At 38.6% G+C, this 22,970-nt stretch overlaps 2 protein-coding genes across 2 annotated transcripts in view; one reads left to right on the top strand and one right to left on the bottom strand.

Moving 5' to 3' along the window:
• Positions 1-13,451, top strand: part of MS3_00004189 (uncharacterized protein) — a 66,968-nt gene extending 53,517 nt beyond the window's left edge. The window contains exons 47-53 of the mRNA XM_051212084.1: positions 401-496; positions 4,961-5,349; positions 6,417-6,598; positions 7,967-10,929; positions 12,838-12,924; positions 12,975-13,079; positions 13,122-13,451. Coding sequence (XP_051072221.1) covers positions 401-496; positions 4,961-5,349; positions 6,417-6,598; positions 7,967-8,044 — 745 coding nt within the window. The 3' untranslated portion in view covers positions 8,045-10,929; positions 12,838-12,924; positions 12,975-13,079; positions 13,122-13,451. The remainder of the gene's footprint in view (positions 1-400; positions 497-4,960; positions 5,350-6,416; positions 6,599-7,966; positions 10,930-12,837; positions 12,925-12,974; positions 13,080-13,121) is intronic.
• Positions 13,452-15,129: 1,678 nt separating this feature from the next.
• On the bottom strand, positions 15,130-15,626 carry RPS23 (40S ribosomal protein S23; the record flags this gene model as incomplete). The annotated part of the gene is made up of 2 exons (XM_012940301.2): positions 15,130-15,425; positions 15,459-15,626. 2 exons carry the CDS (start codon positions 15,624-15,626, stop codon positions 15,156-15,158), a joined length of 438 nt encoding a protein of 145 aa, XP_012795755.1. The 3' UTR covers positions 15,130-15,155.
• Between the last annotated feature and the right edge of the window lie 7,344 nt (positions 15,627-22,970).

Genomic DNA, 22,970 nt, shown 5'->3' with positions numbered 1-22,970 from the left:
ATTTGTTATTCTCAAATAATAAATACGCTTAATTCTTCAAGTTTCCACTCCAGACAATCTTGATTTGAGCGCACATGTTACTAGACACATTTCACTTTCATCTAGTTAATGATAAAACAATTTTTTCAGTGTCCCCTACAGATATTCACTTTTTGAGGAAAACTGGGAATTACATATCTGTCCAAAATGAGTCAGTTGATGGTCATTCGTGTGATTGATTAGGGCTTTGTACACACTAGTTACAAAATTTTTTAAATGTTTGGTTCCTTTTGCCAGTTGAAACTATTGGTATGTAGTGTTTAAAAGTGCAAAAATTAATTGAAATGAGTAGATATTCTTGTTTAAGATGTACCTGTTTATTTCATATTGTTATAATAAACCATATTTTTTTAATTTTCAGAGTGAAACGTGATAAATACTTGAACAAATGGTTACCTATGTTCCCACTTGTATTCTATAATTGGTTTCTAAGCACGTTTAGCAATCCAAGTTCCTGGTTAGTGTTACTCATTTTAAAGAATAGTTTATATATTACTCTGTAGACTGGTGACCTACATGTAGTATATGCCAACTAATTAAATTCTATTATTCATTTCAAATTTATTGTACAATTTATTCTTGGTTGTTTTTGATGAATAATGAACATTCAGTGTACAACGTTAAATAACAGTCTCGAAATCCAGTATTTTAGATGTTTACTTGTGGTTATTTAAATGAATAGCTTTTGTTCTTTTATTTCTAATCTAATTTCCAAAAATAGCTGTGTTTTGTCACTCTTGATGCCGGTTTCAGTCATTCTTAAGCTGACAAGAGGTTATGACGTGACAAATGAATCTTGATGCTAATCCTTGAATAATTGTAGGGTTGGTTTCGTAGGCTTCTGTGGTAATGTGGCTGTTTCAAATTAGTTTTAGCTTTGGTGATAACGATAATCGATATGTCATTTCGTCATGAGCTATAATTTAAAAATGCTTGAATAAAGCCCGATAACAAGTTTATTTGTTTATTATTATTTGAATACATAAATATTGGTACAAGGGGGCACCAAATATATATGCGCCACACAAAACAATCAAAATGGGAAGAGAAAAAAAAGTAAAGAGCGTAAAAAAAGAATAATAACGAACAGATTAGTGTAAGGTAGTGTAATAATAATAATAGTAATAATGAGGAAACGGGAAGGTACAATCAGAAGAAATCTTTCAGTTAAGGAAGATACAACCATTTTTTTTATGAAAGTAAAAGAATGTTACAACAGGATCGCCACTGGCTTCTATTCTGAGCCATATCTGATAACGTCTCTAGCCACTGTGTCGCACCATCTCTAGGACCCCAGCCAGGGAGTCATGAAGGACCGACACAAGCCAGACCTTTGCAGCTTTCTTTCATACCACGACACCATGTCATACACTGACCATCTCTCCGCTTTTTCCAACCAGTCCCAGCGTCCGCAAATAATGCACGACGTGGAATTCTCTGGGACGACATTCGTAGAATATGTCCAAGCCACCGAAGTCGATGTTTCAAAATGGTGACACCAATTGGATTATCGTTTCTGTGCCCGAACACACGATGCCGAACCTCTGCATTGCTAACAAGGTGTTGTCACTGAATGTCAGCAATCCTTCGGAGACATCGATGATCGAACACAGAGAGTCGTCTAACATCCTCAACTCGGAGAGGCCAGGTTTCACAAGCATAGAGCAGAACTGCTTTCACCGACGCGTTGTAGATCCGACCTTTTATAGCCAGACTAACATCACGAAGGCGCCAAAGGTGGCCCAGATTGGCATAAGCCGCTCTGGCTTTCACTATACGTGCATTGATCTCATCACTCACACCCCCACCAGCACTTATGCAGCTACCTAGATAAACGAACTTCTCGACTACGTCTATCTGCTCACCATCCAGGGTGAGTACAGGATTAGAATCCTGCCAGTCTTGTAGAAGTACTTTGCATTTCGAAGGTGCAAAGCACATACCATACCTACGGACACTGATTGCCAACTGATTAAGTGTGGATTACATGGCTTGGGCATTATCGCACAATAAGACAATATCATCCGCATACTCAAGGTCGAGAAGTCTTTCTCCAGGCGACAGATCCACACCGCCATTACTTACATCCATCAGAGTTGTTTCCAGAATATCGTCGACGGCAAGGTTGAGGAGGAATGGTGAGATTGGGGAACCCTGTCTAACCCCACTGCTTGAATGGAACAATGGAGAAAGGTGGTTGTATGCCCTCACTCTACCTGAGTAGTTTGTATATAGGGCTTTTAGGATGTTAATAAACTTCTCAGACACACCCTTCTTCAATAGACAATCCCAGAGAACAGTCCTATCCAACGAATCAAAGGCAGCCCTAATGTCAAAAAACACTGCGATTGTTGGCCTGTGATAAGTATGACGGTGTTCTAACATTTGGCGGAGGGTGAAGATATGATCAATACATCCTTGACCAGAACGAAACCCAGCCTGCTCCTCGCGAGTCAATCTTTCTCGGGTTTTGAACAACCCACAAAATATGACGGAAGCCAATAGCTTGGACGCAATCGGAAGTAGACTTATCCCCCGATAGTTGTTACAGGAACGACGTTAACCCTTTTTAAAGATAGGGACAACTATCGACTCATTCCATGTCGTTGGTACACTCTCTAGCTCCCAAACCTTTGTAAACAACGTCGTCAATTCCTTAGTCAAAAAGTCACCACTATCTTTAAAAAGAGCCAGAGGTATGTCATCTGGGCCAGGTGATTTGTAGCGATTCAAGAGTTGGAGTTCCTTGCGGACTTCCGCCTCATTTGGTGGGTCAGTCGTCACCGGCCATGGAGGACAGGACAGTCTGATCGTTGTTGCCGGAGCAGTAGGCCAGTTGAGCTGCCCTTCGAAGAAGTCTGCCCATCGTCCAAGACGTCGATGGACGTTACTGATTGGCATCCCGTCATCCTCGTGGATTGTTTCGCTCACACCAGACTTCTTGCTGCCAGTGGCTCGGATGAGTTGGAAGAGCTTCCGGTAATTACCAGATGCAGCTGCCGCTTCCAGCTCATTAGCACGTTCCGACCACCAGGCTTCTCGGTCCTCACGCAAGCTTTGCCCAATTTCCTTACGTAACATCCTTCGTTTGTGGTCAAACTCACGGTCACCCGGAGTAGACCGACGGGCTTCAATGAGTTGTAAGGAGCAAGAAGAAACCCAGTGCTTATAAGCGGGACGTTTCGCGAAGCTGCAAGCGGCTTTACTCGCCATTTTGATGTCGTCGTGAAGTTGCAACCAATGCTCATCTATACTTTTCGGTGGAATGGTAGCTAGCCTAGAAGCTAGCTCGATTCGATACTTACTTGCAACAGGAGTTGCAACCAACTTGCTAACATCAATCCGTTGGTGGCGGTCACTTCGTTGGCCACTGAAAAGTAAGGTAAGATTGGCGCAGACCAAGGTATTGTCAGAGTCCAGATAGGTACTCCAAAAGGAGCGGCAGTTTTATACACCAGCGGCAGCAGATCGTTTTTTGATCAATCTGAGTCCAGGCTTGAGATGCAGTGGGAGGACGCCAGGTGGCACATCGGCGATGACTGTGCCGAAAGTTAGTGCTGGACAGAAACAGGTTGTGGTCTGTGCACATTTGCAGTAGACGGTCCCCGTTATCTGTCCTGTGACCAACGAGTCCCCATCGGCCACCTAAGCGACTCTCTTCTGTGCCTAGACGCCCGACCTGAGCATCCAAGTACTAAAATATCTGTCGATCGCACTTTCTGGAGAAGAACAGTTAACTGGTGGTAGAATTTATCCTTGATTGCATCCGGGCTGCAATCTGTCGAAGCATAGGCGGAGATGACGAAAAGACTTCGTTTCTCATGCCGATTTCTTCTCACTTTGATGGAACTTTCTAATCTGACAGCACATAATCGACTGTTAATGGTGCTGTCTCAGCTCTAGCGCTTGGTGCGACACCAACGCCAGCAAGACCAGACGAAGATGCCACAGGGTCCCTGGATAAGCGCACGTGAAACAAACTTATCGAAGCGACAGATGGAGAGCGAATTTGTAGTACTTCGCCAGAGTCTTGAATACGGGTCTCGGATAGACAACAAACGTCGATATTAGGAAGTTACAAAGACGTAGCCAGCCCTATCTGTTGTCCGACCTGCATAAGTGTGCGAACTCTGAAGACAGTCAGTTTGAATGGTGCACTTGGTTTCAGGAAAACTGCTTCAGTATTCGTTTTTGGTGGTAGCATACAATTTTCAACCAGACAATGACTCGAGAACGTTTAGATAGAACTGAGTTTCCACCATAGGCGAGCTGCTGTATAAGTCGAAAAATATTGATAGACAGAGTGGGAATAGAAGAGAGTGAATAAACGACGCAGTAAATAATAAGAAGAAGAGGAAATGTGAGATTTTTGTAAATCGAAGCGAGAATAGAATTTTCAGTAAATATCGTCATTTTCATTTTATTTGTGTGTGGGCTGTGATACTGCCCAGGTGCCCAGACCGAAGTAGGTGGTTTTCTTAGGGGGCCACACTCCGAGCCTTTGACCTGAAGGTCTAACCCACAAGGCAGTGGAGCATCGTGAGGAGATGCAGTCCCATGGTAACCGGTGACCAACGATTGGTTCATACGCCATTTGTTCCCTCAGGATACTGGAGCCCATGTGCACCATTGGATTGGAATCCGGTAAAAGCACCGGACATTTTCGTAAACAACACCGCCGCCACGAGAAGACAGTGAGTAGGACTTCCCCGGCAGAGACTGTATACGCGTAGCCGTGTGAGCGTATTTCGAGAAGGAGGGCGGGCTTATCACTTTCTCGGTCATACCAGGGCATTTGGGGGCATAAGTAATGAGAACATATTGTTAGCAAGTTCTAGGATTAATAGAAATGATTGCCTATTACCATACCCATGCGTTACTTTTTTATAACCGATTATTATTGGGTTTATTTTCACTTCAGGTATTCAGGACGGGAATGTTATGCACGTACTTGTGCAGTTATGAGCATGGTTGGTTATGTTCTCGGTCTTGGTGATAGACATACAGAGAATATATTGTTCGACTCTATATCTGGTGATCTTGTTCATGTTGATTTTTCGTGTGTATTCAATAATGGTCTTACTTTACCTTGGCCCGAACGTGTTCCATTCCGTTTAACTCGCAATATGGTTCATGCTATGGGTCCAACAGGTTATGAAGGTACATTCAGACGTTGTTCAGAAGCAGTTATGCGTTTACTACGTCACGAAATCGATCCACTCTTGGCAGTGTTCCGTCCAATTTATTTTGATGCTGTTGTTGAACAAACTGGAAACGTACGAAGTAACGCATTGCCTGGTGGTGAAAGTAGTAAGTCTGTTGGGAATGCTTGATTCCCCTCAAATCACTTGGTAAACGTCTCATTTTTGTAATTTTATTTTTGAATTTCCTCTTTTTGTACCAAAAGCGCCCACTTTTACTCTCAGTTTGTATTCCCCACTTGGAAAGGACCTTAAATGTCATTGATTCTGATGTGTGGGCGAGAATGATAATGATTGGTTGTCTGCTTAGTCAGACATGTAGATAGTCTGATAGGTGTCAGTTGAGTTATATATTCCCCTGTCCTTATTATTATTACTCACTTATTGTTGTTGGATTGCGTCGGGGTTTTGGGCGTGGAAATATATTTACGTTGTGGTCAGGCTAATCACGTGTTCTTGACCTGAGTTGTGTTGACGTCCTGTAGAACAGACACTGAGAGGGAATCTAGTGTAGATATTTGTTTAAGGTAAATTAACGTCCCATACGTGTAAACGTCGAAACCCAACCGTTATAACACTAGACGAAGTAAAACCGAGCGTTATAACAGATTCGTTCCCTCTTTTAGGACATTTTTGTACTGTATTCATGCGCCTGAGTTTTGTGCTTATTCGTTCGTGCTTCAGACTGCTTATAGAATATATATTTCCATCAGGTGAATCTGGTTTTCTACCTCTAGTTAGCAGGGCTGGAGCGCAGTGGAATAGTTTAGCTTGTCCTGTTGTTGTGCTGCTGACTTTCTTTCCTTTCTACGGTTTTAGGTGATAAAGTAATCTATTCGAACGTACCAAAGTATAAAACATGTTTTGACTTTTTAGTTTGTAGTTTTATTAATACACACAGTGCCGCTCCATTGAAATCATTTCCACAAAGGCCTAACACAATACGAGAAATCATTTTATGACGACTGTGAACCGAAGATTAAATGGAATTTTAAAAGCATATACTGTGTGTGATCATGATTCTACTCAACTGAAGAATCGTTAACTGGAACAAGACCTTTATCCAGTGCTACCTAGTTTTCACTAACTGATTGCTAAAAAAGACTCAGAAATGACAAAATTTTGACAAGACCATATAGGTAAAAATAACTGTTATGTTTACAATTCTTTTTATAGCTGGACGAACTCGCCGTGGTGGTTCTACATCAGATGGAAACGCATCATCCGACTTGGACTTGACAGAACGTGCAACCAGGGCAGCTACAGAAAAATTAGCACGTATGGAAGATCGTCTTAAAGGTAAAATTACAGAACATGATGGATTCAGCCAGATTTTACCTATGTCTGTTGAAGGACAAGTAAGTTTACAAACTAGATGAACTATACTTATGATCCATTTGATTAGAAAGGGTTTTGTGGACATAAAATGAATTCGCTTATGAATACATCTTCACAGTTAAACTTATCATAAGAGATATAGCTCTATTTTATTTATATGTGATTATTTTTGATTATTTATAGCTTAGATGCTTCTGAATACATGTGTTATAAAAATTAGAGTATTTCATTTTTACAAATCCAGTCACCATGTGATATTGTCCGAGTGTATTGTTTTTATGCTCAACGCCTATACCTAAACAAAGCGACCAAGTTGGATAGCTTAGTCACTAATTTTCACTGTGAATTCTACCCATCATTAAATAGTTGTTGGCAATTAATATGAAGACCCCAACATTTTGCTGAGTTTTTCGGTATTCACATTCATATCTTTCTTTAAAAACAAGGAGGCACATGCTTCATATAAGGCTTATATATATCTCAATCGTGGACGATAACAAGCACAAAGACTAAAATTTAGGGTTATTGACGCGTCTACTAAACGATATTTTCAAGTCAAGATGTTTGTTGTCATTCTAGAATTTTTTATTGAAACACGGGTTTAATCAATGATTTATGATATCATAAGTTACTGTGGATTTTCCAACTTCATAATCTTTATTTTATGCTGTTGTTGATTGAATTATGTCAACAGCTCTAATAATTAATCCGTGATAGTATTATATATATATATATATATATATGATCCAAATAGACTTCTTAATCATAAGTATATCCATTACATCGTTTTATCGTGTGACGACGTATTAGTGCACAAAACTCACTCTTTCATTCGGTTATTCTTGTTTATAGATTCGTCTAATGAGCACCAACACTGTGCATATTGCTTTAGGAAAGCTGACTATGGTCATCTTTAATGGTACATTGTTGAAAGTAGTACTTCTTTTATCCCGTTGACTAAGGTCATGAACAATTTATGACTTATTTCTTTAATGCGCTGTCAGGTATTGCTCAAGACCTCAGACACAATCGTTATATACCTTCTTTTTATCTCCTATTTAGGTAGTAATGTAAACAAAATCTTCTGGAATGTCTCCCGATATTTCTGTTCTTTGTGTTAATCATGATCCCGTACCTCTCATACCTCACTGAATTTATATTTAAAACTAAATTGATAGCTGAAGCACTCATGAATCATTAAGTTCTTTAGGTATCTTAAGTCGTCTATGCAACCGCTTATCAGGAAGGCTCCATTTCCTGACGTAGTCTTCTTAACAATCACTAGCTTCTAGAACCAATAATTTACTTCGATTTGGACACTACCTAGTCTTCTTTCAATATATATATATATAGTTTCTGAATTTTAATATACTTATTTTACCTTGTAGGTGGATACTTTAATTAAAGAAGCTACCGATGTTGACCGACTCTGTCAAATGTATAAAGGATGGATGCCATTCTTATAAATCTATCTGAATGCTTAGGTTTTTCAAAAATAGATTATTCCTTTATTGTTTGTATATTACTGTTACTACGTTGAAACACCTCCTGCTCATGTATATTCATTTGTATATTTAATTTTAGTAAAACATCCTTGTTTACTCCTTGATAAAGTTCAATTTTACATTGAATATGTATAGTTTAAGGTATTAGGATAATTAATTCAACAAAATTTTTATCGTCTCCATTGACAGAAATCATGATAGAGTATGAGTAACTTATGTGTGTTTCTATCACTGTATGTGTACAAAGTCGCAAGTATGTAATAAAATGTATTGCATATGTATATTTTTATATAGATATTTTTCTAGCTTTAACTTTGTTCGATTTTCAGTTGGATATGAGTAGATAAGTTGGTATAGTAATTTTGATTATTCCATACGGGAATAGAGATAAGTAAATAGATTAACTTAATCCCTTGATATTGAATGATGATCGCGCCGAGTTGAAGGCGTTCAGTTAAGTGGATTATTAGGTTTTAGACAAGTGACTATGATGTTTTTAAAGCTAGTCGCAAAAGTACTGAATATGTTCGATAGTTAATTTATAGTTCTTCATCTAATGATAAGTCAGTAAAAACAATCTTGTTCATTCATAAGGTAGTTTTGTTCTTAAATACATAGTTGCCCAGTATAAACATAATATCAGTTAGACTAATTGTTGAAATCAATTGGTTAAAAGTAACACGCTAGATTCAGATAACTTGTTCTCCGGTAAGTTTAATAACATTATTAAAAGTGGAATCCAACTAAGTGTTTTGTAAGTGTATCTCCTTCACCATAAATTTTTCTCCTCTATTTTGTATAAAGTTCTAGTTTAAAGTATTCTAGAATGATCACGGACACTCGCTGTTTAGGGTGACTGACTATATTAACTATAGATTGATTCCACTACTATGTAAATTAACAAGATACTTAACAATCAAGGCCAATTCCGTCTTATAGCTTCACCGATCATTGTCACTTAAATGATCAAAATGTTAAATAACCTTGTTAATCGTTGTCTTTCTTTAAGTAAGTTGACATTTTCTGCAGACTCGAAAACTGTATTCCCAAGTTAGGCACATTATTATCTATTTCATACGTACTGTAGACATATATAGTCTCATATATTTGAGAATGTATCAGTTTTATCTCTAGCATCAACCTTTTATCTGTGTGTCATTTTTATCACCCAACGTAGTGTAGATCCACTTTTTTAAACAAATCGAAAAGTTAATTGCCCTTATAAAACAAAATTTTAATTATTTCAGTTTAAGTATGATGGCTGTGATTGGTTCTATCAAATGACCTTAATCAGTTCGTAATTGTGAACCACATCACATCTTAATATTTTACTCGACAATGGAATTAGAGAGAATATTTTTGAAGAGATGTTTTATCAAACATAAACCTGAAGGTAATCAGTTAGATGCATACTATTTTTTAGTTATCATAGATTTTATTACTGTTACGTCAATCAGCATATAGTTATTGTAATAAGAAAGCCCACTTGCTTCTAATCATCAAAAGTTCTGTTCATTACGTGAAAGTTCATTTAAACCATAAATCTCCATATTCATCCATCTTCGTTTCTATGATTAAGCATTTCCCCACTGTTCGATTAACAGGATATTATTGTTGTCCTGGATTATACAATAACATCTTCGGTTTAGTTTAGATTACTGCAACTGATATTTAGATAGTTTGAAGATAAATTTATTACCAGACATAATATAATTTATACCCCGTCGGATTTATGAGTTTTTTTAATTCGTGTGCTAAGTTTTTCCTCGGCAAGTTATAAAATTCAATATTCTGAATAAATTTGAATTAATACTCTTTCAGAAACTTCCTCATCTTCAGGTAGGAGTCATATTTATGAGCCCCTCTACAATAGATCACTTCGAGATCGACTATTTGGTAGATACACACTACGATCGTTATGAAGTTAAGAAGACTTCAGCTGTTTTGTGGAAAGATCTGCTGTTTACTGATACATTTATGTCCCCTAGTCTCTTTTTAAGCAAAAAGCAATGCACACGGCTTATCATCTCGCTTCAGTTTCTACTGTTACACCTGTTTGTAAATCTAGTAAATGATTATTGTTATTATTCAACAAAGTTCTTAGTAATCACTATGCTATGGTTTTTGCTATATGTGAACTGATTACATCTGCGCACCAACCCCACCGTTAAAGCCGTTATACATACACTCGAACTGCTTCTTAAATCGCGTTATCAAGGGTAAGTGCGAACTCAAGATGTTCATTTGTCTCTCGCTATGTCAGAACATCACGGAGTAAGCCGGTATATGTAACCTGTTAATCCACAACTACTTTTCGGATGATAATAAATTACTGTTCTCAAACGTCGTGTGAATATTTATTACTTATTCTAGTGATAATTTCGAAATATCGTTACGCCATACTTCGCAAAGCCAGTTTTTATGTGGACTAGTTACGTGATATCCTACCAGGAACACTATTTCATTAAATACGAAACCAGCCTAATATACTATGTATGTGATATTACATGACTTCATTTTTTGATAATCCTCTTGCTCATATGATGTAGTTATTTTCCTTATTACTGATAAGAACTGTTTCGAGTAACAAACATCGTTTGAATAAGATAACATTTGATTGTATCATTGATTTCACTCTAGTGACAGCCCGTAAGGAGATTCGTCTAAAAACCAAACCTGGAAATCAGTCAGCCAAGGTTCAGTATACTTTAGAAATAAGACCTCCACTGATTCACTTAAATGATCCCAAGGAATTTTATTTGGATGTTATTGGATCCCAAAATAAATGGTCTGCGAAGTTCAAGTTCACTGAAAATCTTGCTGATTTACAATCATCTGTCGGAAAGGTTTGGGCTGTTTATTAGATATTAAAAACGTACTTTCTTTTAAAAAGGACTTTACATCAGTAGACGGTCCCCATCGATTGTCTTGACATATCTCGGTGGAAATTCTATTCTATGTTTAGTAATCAACGTACTTTTCTGCCAGACTCTACTACTACACATCAAAACAGCTGTTAATTTCAACAGTTGATATCGTGCTCAATGGATCTCAAATATGTCGATGTTAGGTTGAAAACCCAATATAGTGTATTAAAATGCTGCGAACGTCCGTACGTAAAGATGAATAGGCAAACCAGCAGAGAAATCTATGCGACAGCGATAAGATCCTAGTCTTATCTGGTGGACACACGGGCCATAGTTCAGAATAATAATATATTCACAGTCCAGCTGCCCAGATCGTTGTTAGAACTTTTCATTTCTTACAACCCCATTGACATGAATTTTACTAACTTTCGGACTGAAATATGGATCTGCAGATCATAGTGATTTTAGTCATCAATATTATATGGTTGTATGTTGCTATTTTACCTTAGTCTTCCGCTTAATGACTCCCAAACTGACTCAAGTTTTATTTGAAGCTAAAAAAAAGTCGGAATCCGATAAACTCCGAGAGAGAAGTCAAAGAACGTGCGATGGGCTTCTCTCCCTCAACGTGCAAAAGGCTAACTTACTATTCTTCATCAGCAACTAGTTTTACTAAATGAAACGATGCAATCCTAAGAACTAATCCTTTCGGGTTAATGACTAATGAGATTTTAGTAACTTTGGAAAAGCTTTGCTTAGTTTGAGCCACCTATTATGAATTCAATATATCCCTTCATCTATTAACAGGAGTGAGCACTACGAAGCAGTTTCGTCTGTATTATTTTCTAATACCTTAAATATAATGCTCATAATTTGAACTAATCACAAAGAGATGTGCTTAGTATAATATATTCAATGTCATCAGCTGAGAACGGGTTAGATTTACAATGAATAATACAATATAATTCGGAAATCCTACCCATTATCTAAATATCAAGCGTTCAAGATTTGTGGATTGACTCTATTTCCGTCCTTTAACATGCAGTAAAACAAATAGACTCATTCAAAGAGACTAATTACACCATACCTAATTCCTTATTTCGTTTGAGCCATGAAGCACCAAACTACAAGCGACAACTGGTTATGACTAATATGAATACTTGTGCTAATTCTGTAGCAGTAACTACTTCGATAGTGAAATTTCCATGCCTCAAGTCATAAAGATTAATAACTAATCATAATAAATGCATGTATGGGTAGCGTTCTATTCTAGTTTGTGTTGTTAAAAGAAGGATGACTTCACCACCATGTACTTATTGATTATGAATACCAACAGGAAAACATGAAAGCTGCAGTTCTTGCTGTGGTCATACGGTGTAAAATATACTAAACCTCTATATCTGGTTAGTAACTACAAAGCACAAAATTATAAATAGACATCCGTTGAAAACCAAAGATGAACAAAACATGCGATACTATTAGACAGCCACCTTGTCACAGGTGCAATGTCTTCATGAGTGCTTACGGGAGTTTAATTGAAAGCGCATAATAAAAGTACAACTAAATATGCGCCACACAAGAAAATAAAATTCAGGGGATAAAGGGTGATTATCATAAATAAAAGGAGGAACAGTTCAGCAAAAATAGCCAGTTTTTAGTCGAAGTTACTCAAGCTTGTACCGCCACCGACTTCTATTCCAGCAGAAACTAGTCCGACGCAGCTTTCCTTAATACTACTACCCCCTTCTATAAACTGACCACCTTCCTATATTTTCCGGAGGTATTGTGAGACTGAATGCATGTATCATTTAATGATTTACTAGCCAATATTTAATCAGTAATGTCATTTATTAGTGCTATTTTGATAAATCACCAAAAATATTTCAGATTGAGCGAGGAAACGTTGGAAAGATTCAGTACTTGAGGATCTCACCTTGTGAAAACAACATCGAGTCTAGATACGTTATGGATAGTGTATGTTTTGTCTCTTTAGATACTATAAACATATCTTTTATTACTTTTAGCTGAAAGTGACTCAAAATTTAGAGGCAATGGAAATCTATCATTTGTTGAAAAGCCCACAATTCTATAAATTATTACCGTCTGAGTTGAGGAGCTGTTCGCTACAGGTAAATCGGAACATAAAAACAACGCTCTCCTTAACATCTTAGGACTATTCACTAATAACACAGTACAACTGTGAAGGTTTAGAAAAAGGAAAATTTAATGTATCTCTACCACTAGCTAATAAATACCTCTTTGAGGAGTCGGCTTACGGCAACTTCAAACCACCTTTAACATACTCGCTCGAATTTTCAGATATAACTGTCGGTTTATAGCGTAAAAAAATTGGACGTTCGGCCGGTGTCCAGAATCTACGACTAACTATTGTTACAAGCTTTTAGTATCGATCCTTGTGAAAATAACATCGTTGAACAATTAATATTCTGTATCCAAATGCTTTACCTTACATACTTGACAGAAACATATTGAATACTGCTTGCAAATATTAGCTTATTGAAGTTAACTTGATTCTGAAACTGGTAGAGTATTATGATAATTCAAGTAAATATATATTATTTCAGGTTCTTCACTCGTTTTCTAAATAAATCGCGGAATGACGTCAACATTTCTAATAGTTGTAGTCTTGTTAGTTGTTAGAATAACAGTGAATCATCTTTTCAGGAGTACTGTACTGTCCAATACGTATCTGATGACTACATATATTTGAAGTCAACAATATGATACACATCATCAAGTTATTCCAAATTAGCACTGTAATTGCACTCCGAGCGTTTGAATGCTTGAAAGTCACCGTCCGTCTGAGGAATTCATGTTGACAAACTCAATCTACGATTTTCTTCAACCAACTGCAGTAAGCTGATACACAATACTACAGATAGCTATTTGCTATTAAATGGATCTACTGTCTTCTCGTGGGATACAGATAAATTTAGAACAACATATATAAGCGAACAATATTGTTTTCGATTAGATCCTCATCAGGCTTTACTCTAATATACAGTAATAATTATATGCATATACGAAATTATTAAACCAACCAAGGTAGTTTATAAGTCATTGATAACAACAATACGACAAATAACTTCGAACGACTTGTTTCTGTCCGCTATATGACTGCTATCGATCAAGTGTGATAGAACCGAACTGCGTATTTTTTTGACGTGACCTTTTCCTAATTACGAAGGGTGTTCACTAACTCGTTGGTTAGTTGTCTGGTAGTGCGCCCAATATAGCTTCCTCCACAGGAGCAGCTGGATTCGTAGATACACATAGAAGTGGCATAACCAGGTAACTTATCCTTCAATTGCGGAATCACCACCGATCGGGTCGAATACAATAGGCAGAGGTTGGTAGCATCAAACATTCTCTTTACTGCTCTAGTCAATCTATCCCGTAATACATCGCTAGCTAAACCACCATCGAATTGCAGTTTCAAGAAAAGCGGTTACTTATTAGCCGTCAGTCACTATTTTCTTGTTCTGTACCCGCAAGTGTTTCTTCAAGAAACCCAGTGAATATCCCAATTCAATCAAAATATTACGTGTTGTAATTCCCTATCAATTGTGTCGACTGAGCATATCTTAAGAGCTCTATTCGCAAGACATTTGACTAAGTTTCTCTTATAATGAAGAGGCACAAAGCTTAAAAAATGTATGTATTGGGTTGGAGAATTTGGTCATGACAATATCAGCATACACTTAACCAGCTGTAAACAGATATAACCTAGCAAAAGAGTGGTCACATTGGCTAGGCTAATTATTACAATGAACAATACATAACATGAAGCAATAGACACAATTTCAATCTTGATGGAAACAAATGAGATTCTAAATAAACAACCAGGAGTTAGATGAATCAACCAGTATCATTTCACGTTGATGTACTGGTGGTAAGATTATTTCGAGAACATACTAACATCGGAATGACAAGATATACCCCCACAGCGCCGGTACGCATCTTTTATAAATAACAAGTACTCAAATACAGGCAGACTAACGCGAAAATATATATTCGACTATGCATTTTAAACGGGTAGTAACTTAATGCACTAGAACGTGAAGTTCAGATACCGGGCACATCAGTAGATGAAGAAAAGATGTCACTATACAATAAAACCGTGTCAACATGTTATTCGTAATTAACAATCCATATCCAAAAACGAAAATATATTATGAAAAATACTAAGCCCTGGGTCTTTCCTTCTTATGTGTGTACAAAGCCTTAAGTGATACACCTGCAACCTTAACAATCTTGAACCTTACACCAGGTATATCGCCGACTGCGTGCCCCTTCCGCCCGAAACCAGATACAAGAACTTCATCATTTTCCTCAATGAAATTTAAACACCCATCATTAGGTACGAAAGCAGTGATCTTCTTCCCATTCTTTAAAAGCTGAACCCTTACACATTTACGGATGGCAGAATTTGGTTGTTTAGCTTCAACACCAACCTAAGATACAATGTCTTGAACAATGTGACTTACCTTCTCTAGTACAACACCCTTAGCGTGTGAGGCACCCTTGAAAGGATTCGCTTTCCACCTCGTTCCAATATGAGCCTTTTTGTATGCTTTATCCGACCATTTCTGGGTTCGGCGATGATCTCGAAGTTTGCGAGCAGTCTTCAGACCAGACGGTTTGCCTGCAGGCATTTTGAATTCCCACCTGTAATTGGCGAGGTCGGTGGACCGCCAGCATGAAAAAATTAAAACAACGTCTAATAACTGCTATTCTTTGATAATTGCCTAATAATGGTTATGCAGTTTCTTCATGTAGCAATTCACGTCTAACCGGAAGATACTTTATATGACTGAGGAGTAGCATGGGTAGGACCGGAAAAGATAATTGAAAAAAAGTAAGTTGAAGTCTCGGCTAATGCACTCACTTATCAGAGACGGTAATAGACAACAATCAACAGCGCAAGCTTTATGATAGGGTGTTCTTGAAATCGAGTTTATAAGCAGATAGCTTAACCCCACTGCATTCATAGCGTTTAAAGCGTTTTCAGTTTCAGTTTGGGAAGAACAGGAGGCTCGATGGCCTATGTTAGTCCTGGCAATGGTGGTCTCTCAGTTGATCCAACTTTCTTTTGAAAGAGTCGACGGATGGAGCCTCAACCACGTGCTGAGGTAGTGAATTCCACTCGTTGATGATTCGATGGGAAAGTCGATAGTCAGCTGACAAGCAATTTGTTCTCGGCTTGTGAACTTTTTTGGAGTGTCCTCGTAAATTCTCTGTTTTGGAAGACAAGAAAAATGAGGGCATGTTAGGTGCAAATTTATCACTAAGCAATTTGTAGACTGTAATCAAGTCGCCTCTAGTTCTGCGATATGACAACGGGAAAAGGTTCAGCTTGGCCAGTCGAGATTCATACGGAAGCTTCGCTATTCCGGGAACCAGCTAAGTCGCCGTTCTCTGAACCTTTTCCAGAAGCTCACTGTCTTTTTTAAAGCAGGGGCTAGTCGCTTGTATGCAGTACTCAAGTTTAGGACGTACGAACACTTTATACAAAGTCAAAAGCGTCTTACCGTCGACATGACTAAAAGCCCTACGTATTGACCATAACGTTCTAAAACTTTTGGCGGCTATTGCACGGCAGTGTGCAGTAGTCTTTAAGTCTTGACTAACGATAACTCCTAAGTCATTATATGTCTGGACGACAGGTAGCTCAGTGTTATTCATCGTGTATGTATCTGTGCCTTGATGACCGATATGCATCACAACACACTTGGATGTATTTATCGGCAACTGCCATGTTTGAGACCATTCAGATAACTTCTTCAGGTCATTTTGAAGTTCTAAGCTATCACCCTCACATCGTATCGTTCTCCATATCTTGACATCGTCAGCATATAGCAAGACCGATGATGATAGGATACAAGGAAGGTCATTTACATACAAGAGGAATAGCACTGGCCCCAAAACTGTACCCCGGGGCACTCCACTAAGCACAGTCTCCCAGCTAGATAACTTTGAGTTCACCCGAACTCTTTGTTGACGCCCAACTAAGAAGTCTTTTATCCACATCAATAAATTGCCTGCAATCCCGACTTTTCTTAGCTTATATAACAGCCGGTTGTGCGGAACTTTATCAAAAGCTTTACTGAAATCAATGAAGGCGACGTCTACAGGTAGCTTTTGGTCCTTAAGAGCACACCAGCTTTCACGAGCCACTAATAAGTTAGTGAGACAAGAATAACCCATTCTGAAGCCGTGCTGCTTCTCCGAGAGGATCCGGTTTTTATCGAGATACTTAAACAGCTCCTTCCGAATAATCTTTTCTAATATTTTAACAACCACACTAGTTAGGCTAACGGGGCGGTAGTTCTCAGGTCTGTGTTTCGTGCCTGTTTTGAAGACAGGACTTACTATGGCATTTTTCCAATCTTTCGGTAAGCGACCCTGCGTAACGGATAGGTTAAAGCATGTACTTAAAGGGCTTGCAACGAAGTTAGATAATTCCTTCAGTAGCCTACGATATAATTCATCGGGCCCCGTGGATTTACCTATGTCAAGCTTATTTAGCAGACCAAAGACATTGAGTTCTTTAATGGTCACGCTATCCAGTGTGTGTATGGGGGGATCTGTATGCACTGACGGGAAGGTTGCTTCTATGGTATATACATTGCTAAAGTAGTTCGAGAACTCTTGAGCCTTACCAAAGTCGTCCTCCACTAATGATGAAGCAGTACTGTCTCCCCATAGAGCAGGAATATTTCCTTTTCTCCTTGTCCTTTGGCTTATATAGGAATACAAGCGTTTAGGACATTCTATGGATTCCTTAACAAGTTTTTCTTCGTACAATTTTCTAGACTTACGGAGGGTCGAGGCACAAGTGTTCCGAGCCTTTCGATACTGAGATTTTGACTCATCAGTCCCCAGTAACCTAAATATATCCCACGTTTTCCTTTTCTTACGGAGAAGGATACGGACCTCCCTACTGAACCATGGTGGTGAGTTTTTCGGCCCCTTTGGTATAGTCCAAGGGATGTGAGGTGTGGTAACTTTTAAGTATGAATTTCGAAATGCGTCCCAGGCCGTTTCAATGGAGGACTCTGGGTCTATTGTCCAATCTATTAACGATGCTGAGTGCATGATGTCTGGTATGTTTGCTTTCCAGACGTTGGGTCTGGACTGGACTGACGCGTCCTCATGACTGGCAGTTATATGGAAGTCGAAAGTTAAAACTGCGTGGTCACTTTTACCTAAGGGTGGCATATGATGGAGGTTCGCAACATCATCCTCATAGTGAGTCAGTATAAGATCTAATAAGGATGATTCAGTGTCCGGATCGTACCTTGTCGCTTCTTTCACATGTTGCACTAGAGCACATGTGATAACCCCATCAACTAGTTCCTGCTCGAAAGAATTCTCCGACGATTTAGTTCGCAGATTTTCCCAGTCTACCATAGGTGCATTAAAGTCCCCTAGGATTAGACATCGACCACTTTGGGACCAAGTATTTAGACTGCTTAACAGGATCTCATTTGCCTCACAGCTTGGACTGCGATAGACCAAACCAATCAGCAGCTCTTGTCCCTTGCATTTTAAGCGAAGACTAACTAATTCACACGTCCCACTCTCATGGGATACACTATCGATAATGGTAAATGGGATGGCAGTCCTAATGAATAGAGCTACTCCGCCTCCTTTGCGCTTTTGTGTTCTGTCGGCCCTTACTAACGTAAAGCCCTCGAAATCAAGTTCTATACTATCTATAGCCTGTGTCAGCCAGGTTTCTGTTACTGCGATTATATCTGGCTTTGTAGAGTCAATCTGTACACCTAGTTCCGATCGCTTATTAAGTAAGCTTCGTGCATTGGTGTAACAGATCCGAAGCCTGTTTAAGTGCCTTCGTGCTTCACCCAGAGTGGCTTGGGCATCATTCTCTGTCGAAGTCTTACAACCCGAAAATTTACAATTTTTAGGTCCTTTTCGCCAGCGTCCAACCTATGTTGTAGTTCCTTCTCGGCTTCCCGTCTTTTAACACGGTCTGCCAACGGTAGGTCCTTTCGGATAAAGACTCCTGAACCCTTTAATTTGTGTCCATTTTGTAAAATTAGGTCACGTTCGTTCGAAGAGCCGAATACTACTTTGGGCAGTCTGGAATGATTTGGTTTCGAGTCCGTTAGACTCCCTAGTCTGTACACCTTTAGCAAGGTGACCCCAGTCATACTTTGAGGCATGAGTTGATTAAGCAGCTGCCTAATCAGTACAATGTCATGCTCAAAACGAGCTTTAGGTTCAGAGCTATCGCTCTCCTTAATTCTATGAAAAATAGCTGATCTGTCGCTATGATCAGCTTTTGATTTTTCAACCACTTTTACGGGGGCAGGTTTCCCTTTTATATCAATACTTTTCTTCCTCACAACCTTTACCCATTCGTCAACGGTGCTGGTAGAAGCAATAACAGTTGTGTCAAACCTAGTGTTGGGTTTTGGGGGGTTGTCGACGACCTGAGGGGTCGTGTTATGTTTACCTTTTGAAACCGATCGAGCCTTGCGATTGCGGCTCCTAGGTGTTTCCTGTTGGATCCCATCTGGGAGACGGGGAACAGAAGACCCTACTTTTCTTGAGCTTTTTTTAAGGCAGGCCTCTTTGGAGACTGCTTTTCCTTCTTTGACAGGCGTGAGTCATCTATCACCGGACTAACCTTAGTTTCCTTCACGTTGATTTGCGTGTCGACAGATCGAGTGCTGTTTGACGCGTTCCGACTATGCTTGCTAAAACACTTCTTTACAGCATCAACCAGTGAGATGGCCTCGGTTAGCAAACTGTTTGCATCCGAGCAGCACTGTTGACAAAGCCACACACAACCCTTCTTACTGAACCGTTTGAAAGCAGCAGGCGTTAAGTTCGTGCAAACTTCGTGGTACCAGCCTTTGCACTCGTCGCACTGCATGCCGCTTTCAACAGGATAACGACGACCCGGACGTTGACAACTGCTTTTTTTACACTGTCCGGTCATTTAATAGGGGTTCTTTTTAAACTGTGATGATACTCAGAACAAAAAAAATTTATCAATGACCAAAAGTGAAGGGCTGTAGATTGCTAGGACCAAAAGTACTAACAGATACAGTTGAAAAAGAGGTACTCAAGAGTACCAACGACAAAACAGCAAAAACGATACTTTAGTCGAATACTTTAACTGAAATAAATTCAATTAAAGTGAAAAACAGTAGTCTTGATACGTAATAAACGATCAAAACAAAGAAATTTACTCAGCGAGGAAAAATACCACTGTCCTTTTTAAATAGCGCGCTTTAATAATAGAATTAGACTATTTAAAAAACTAGGCTTAATATTTTTAGGAGGGTCGGCATTGTTCTTCATCAAGAACTTTAAGCACTTTTTCGACCACCTTTGTTGGGCTATTTATATCGACGACTAAGTACTTGTGTGTGAATGACTTTTTGAAAGAGTTGGTTATGTCTTTTGCTTTGCGTCCACCTTCCAACATATGAGACACGCTCGACTTGTCTACAGTAAAGATAGAACATAGGGAAGTTTGAGTCTGTAGCGGTAAGTAAGTCTACAAAGTAAATAGTTCAGTAAGTCTTTGAGATTTGGTGCTGACCTCACTAGGTTTGATGGACACACCTGGCTGAACGCGCTCGGCCACGAATCCGCACTATATCATAAATTAGTACACCATGCCACTCATTTCCTTCAACCGTTAGTCAGCATAGGTTAAACGCTTCTAAGTATATCAATTGCCTTTCGAAAATATTTTTGGACCTCATCACTTCTGACTTCTAATTTGATTGGGTTGGCATACTCTGAATATTAGGTTTTTCTAGGTACGTGATAAATTCAACCTCTTCCAGACTTTCTCTACCAAATGTTATTCGGTTGGTGTTTTCAGTGTTGTATTTGAGATGTAGTGTCGGTTAATATATTAAGCTCATATATCTTATTCTAGCTTTCGGACATGCCGATCTATTCATTCTATATGAGTCACATTTTGACCTTGTTAATTATTCACCTATCAACCTTGACTGTTTTTAAATGAGTGTATGTGTACAATTCTTATTCCATTCGTCACATATCTGTAACTTATTTTTGTGTGAATATAACTATTGATTAACGCTTGGTTAAATGGAGTTGGCTACATGCCTTCTCCACTGAGCGTCATTTCGCTTCGCTCTTTTCTCTTCACTTCTCCGATATTTCGTCTGGATCAAAGATTGTATGAAATATACGTATTCAACATTCATTTTCGTATTTGGCTTATTTAGTTCCGCTATTGACTGACGCGATTTAAGCCGATGATTATAAACCAGGATAGACGACATATATATTTCAATAACAATCATTCACATGATCTACTTGAAGTCAGATCCCGGGATACTAAAGAGGACCTTGCTTTTTACCTTGTGTATGTTAGACCTACTGGTTCATAGGCTGCTGATACACTGATCGTCTTCACATGCATTTGTTGATAGGTGTGGGACAGAAGAGTTAGGTCATCTAAAAAGTTCGAATAGTCTAGGTGCATCAAAGCTCTTCATAACCCATTCAACCACCAGAAGAAAGAGAAAGAAGAGTAAGCAGTTTCGTTTGACTCCGGTCTTCGCTTGGAATGAGTCTGTCAGCTGTTTTCTATATACGACTTTGCAGTGTAGTCCATCATATGAATTCTGGATGATGTTGACTATCTTCTCAAGCTACTCGCTACATATTGTCTTATAAGGTTTCGTAAAATCCTCCTATATACACTAAGAACTGAATTCTTATAGTCAAGGGAGTTGATGTATGATGACGAATTCCGTTCAGTTGTTTGTTTAATGATTATCTCTAGTGACGCGATTTACTGACACAGTCAGGCCGCTACGCCAATACGGCAAGTGAAATACAGAATTATCGCTTCTTGTTAGGCCGTTCAGGGTCGTTGAAACGAAACAGTGTGGAGCTTCGGAAGAGTCTGACATTTTTCCCGTGCCAAAATTCATCCTGAAAAAAACGAAGAATCTTTAATGTCTCTTCCGTGTCTTATTCCAGTGCTTCAGCTGGTATATTGTCAGGTTCTACTGCTTTTCTGCTATTCATTTGTCTGATGGCCATCCCGATTTCATGAATCGTTGGTGAAGTGACATCTACGGAAAGGTCTGTGTGTGTTGCTTTGATGTCCGGTGGATTCAATAGAGATGACCTAGTTCATAGTTCTTCAAAGTGTTTTACCACATGTTCCTCTATTATTGAATCTCAGTGATTAACATACTTCGTTGTTCTTAACTGGTTTCTCTGGCTTACTATATTTCACTACCAGTTTCTTCGTTGTGTGATATAGTTTTTTTCACAGTTTCTTGTCTTACAGCTTTTTCAGTTACCGTGGTGTAGTAATTATAAGTATTTGAATAATAGTATGAACTAAGAATCCCAGAAATAACCCAATTGAATCGAGAAGTGCTAGATAAGCACGAACGAATGTGTTGTATTTAGAATTCGAAATCAAGCATTCGACAGGTACAAAGGTATCATTAGTTTATTCAAGCACCATACGTGGCTGGCTACGTCACGTATTACTACTCGTTGTCTTTAATGCCCCACTTCACCCGCTTGCTTGCTTCTGTGTATTCGGTCTACACTTTAGTTTTCTCTGCTCTTGTTCGACTGTTATTAATTGATGTATTCTTGTTCTTCCTCTCATATATCTTTCAAACAATTTTGATAGAGATCGGCTTCTTCGAGTAGATCTTGTAAGGCTTATCTTGAGTTACACTTGAACTGTTCAAATTCATTGTATCTTCACCACGTTTATATGACACATACAAACTGATATTGGATTATCCTTTGCAATTAATTAAGACTTTCAAAGCGTCATACCAAATTATTATCGCGCAAACTCTCGTTCTATCATCGCATCATACTGCATTAATGATTTACTTTCTCATCTCCTTATTTGTTTTTTATACATTTGTAATACATACATCACGTTTGTTCTTATTCTGTTTTCACGTACACACTTATTAAAATATTTGCACATTTCAGGTTTA

Source organism: Schistosoma haematobium, chromosome ZW, assembly GCF_000699445.3.
Source record: "Schistosoma haematobium chromosome ZW, whole genome shotgun sequence".
NCBI classification, from domain to species: domain Eukaryota; kingdom Metazoa; phylum Platyhelminthes; class Trematoda; order Strigeidida; family Schistosomatidae; genus Schistosoma; species Schistosoma haematobium.
Note: the sequence above shows the minus strand (reverse complement) of the source record. Positions and strands in the feature narration are given on the sequence as shown.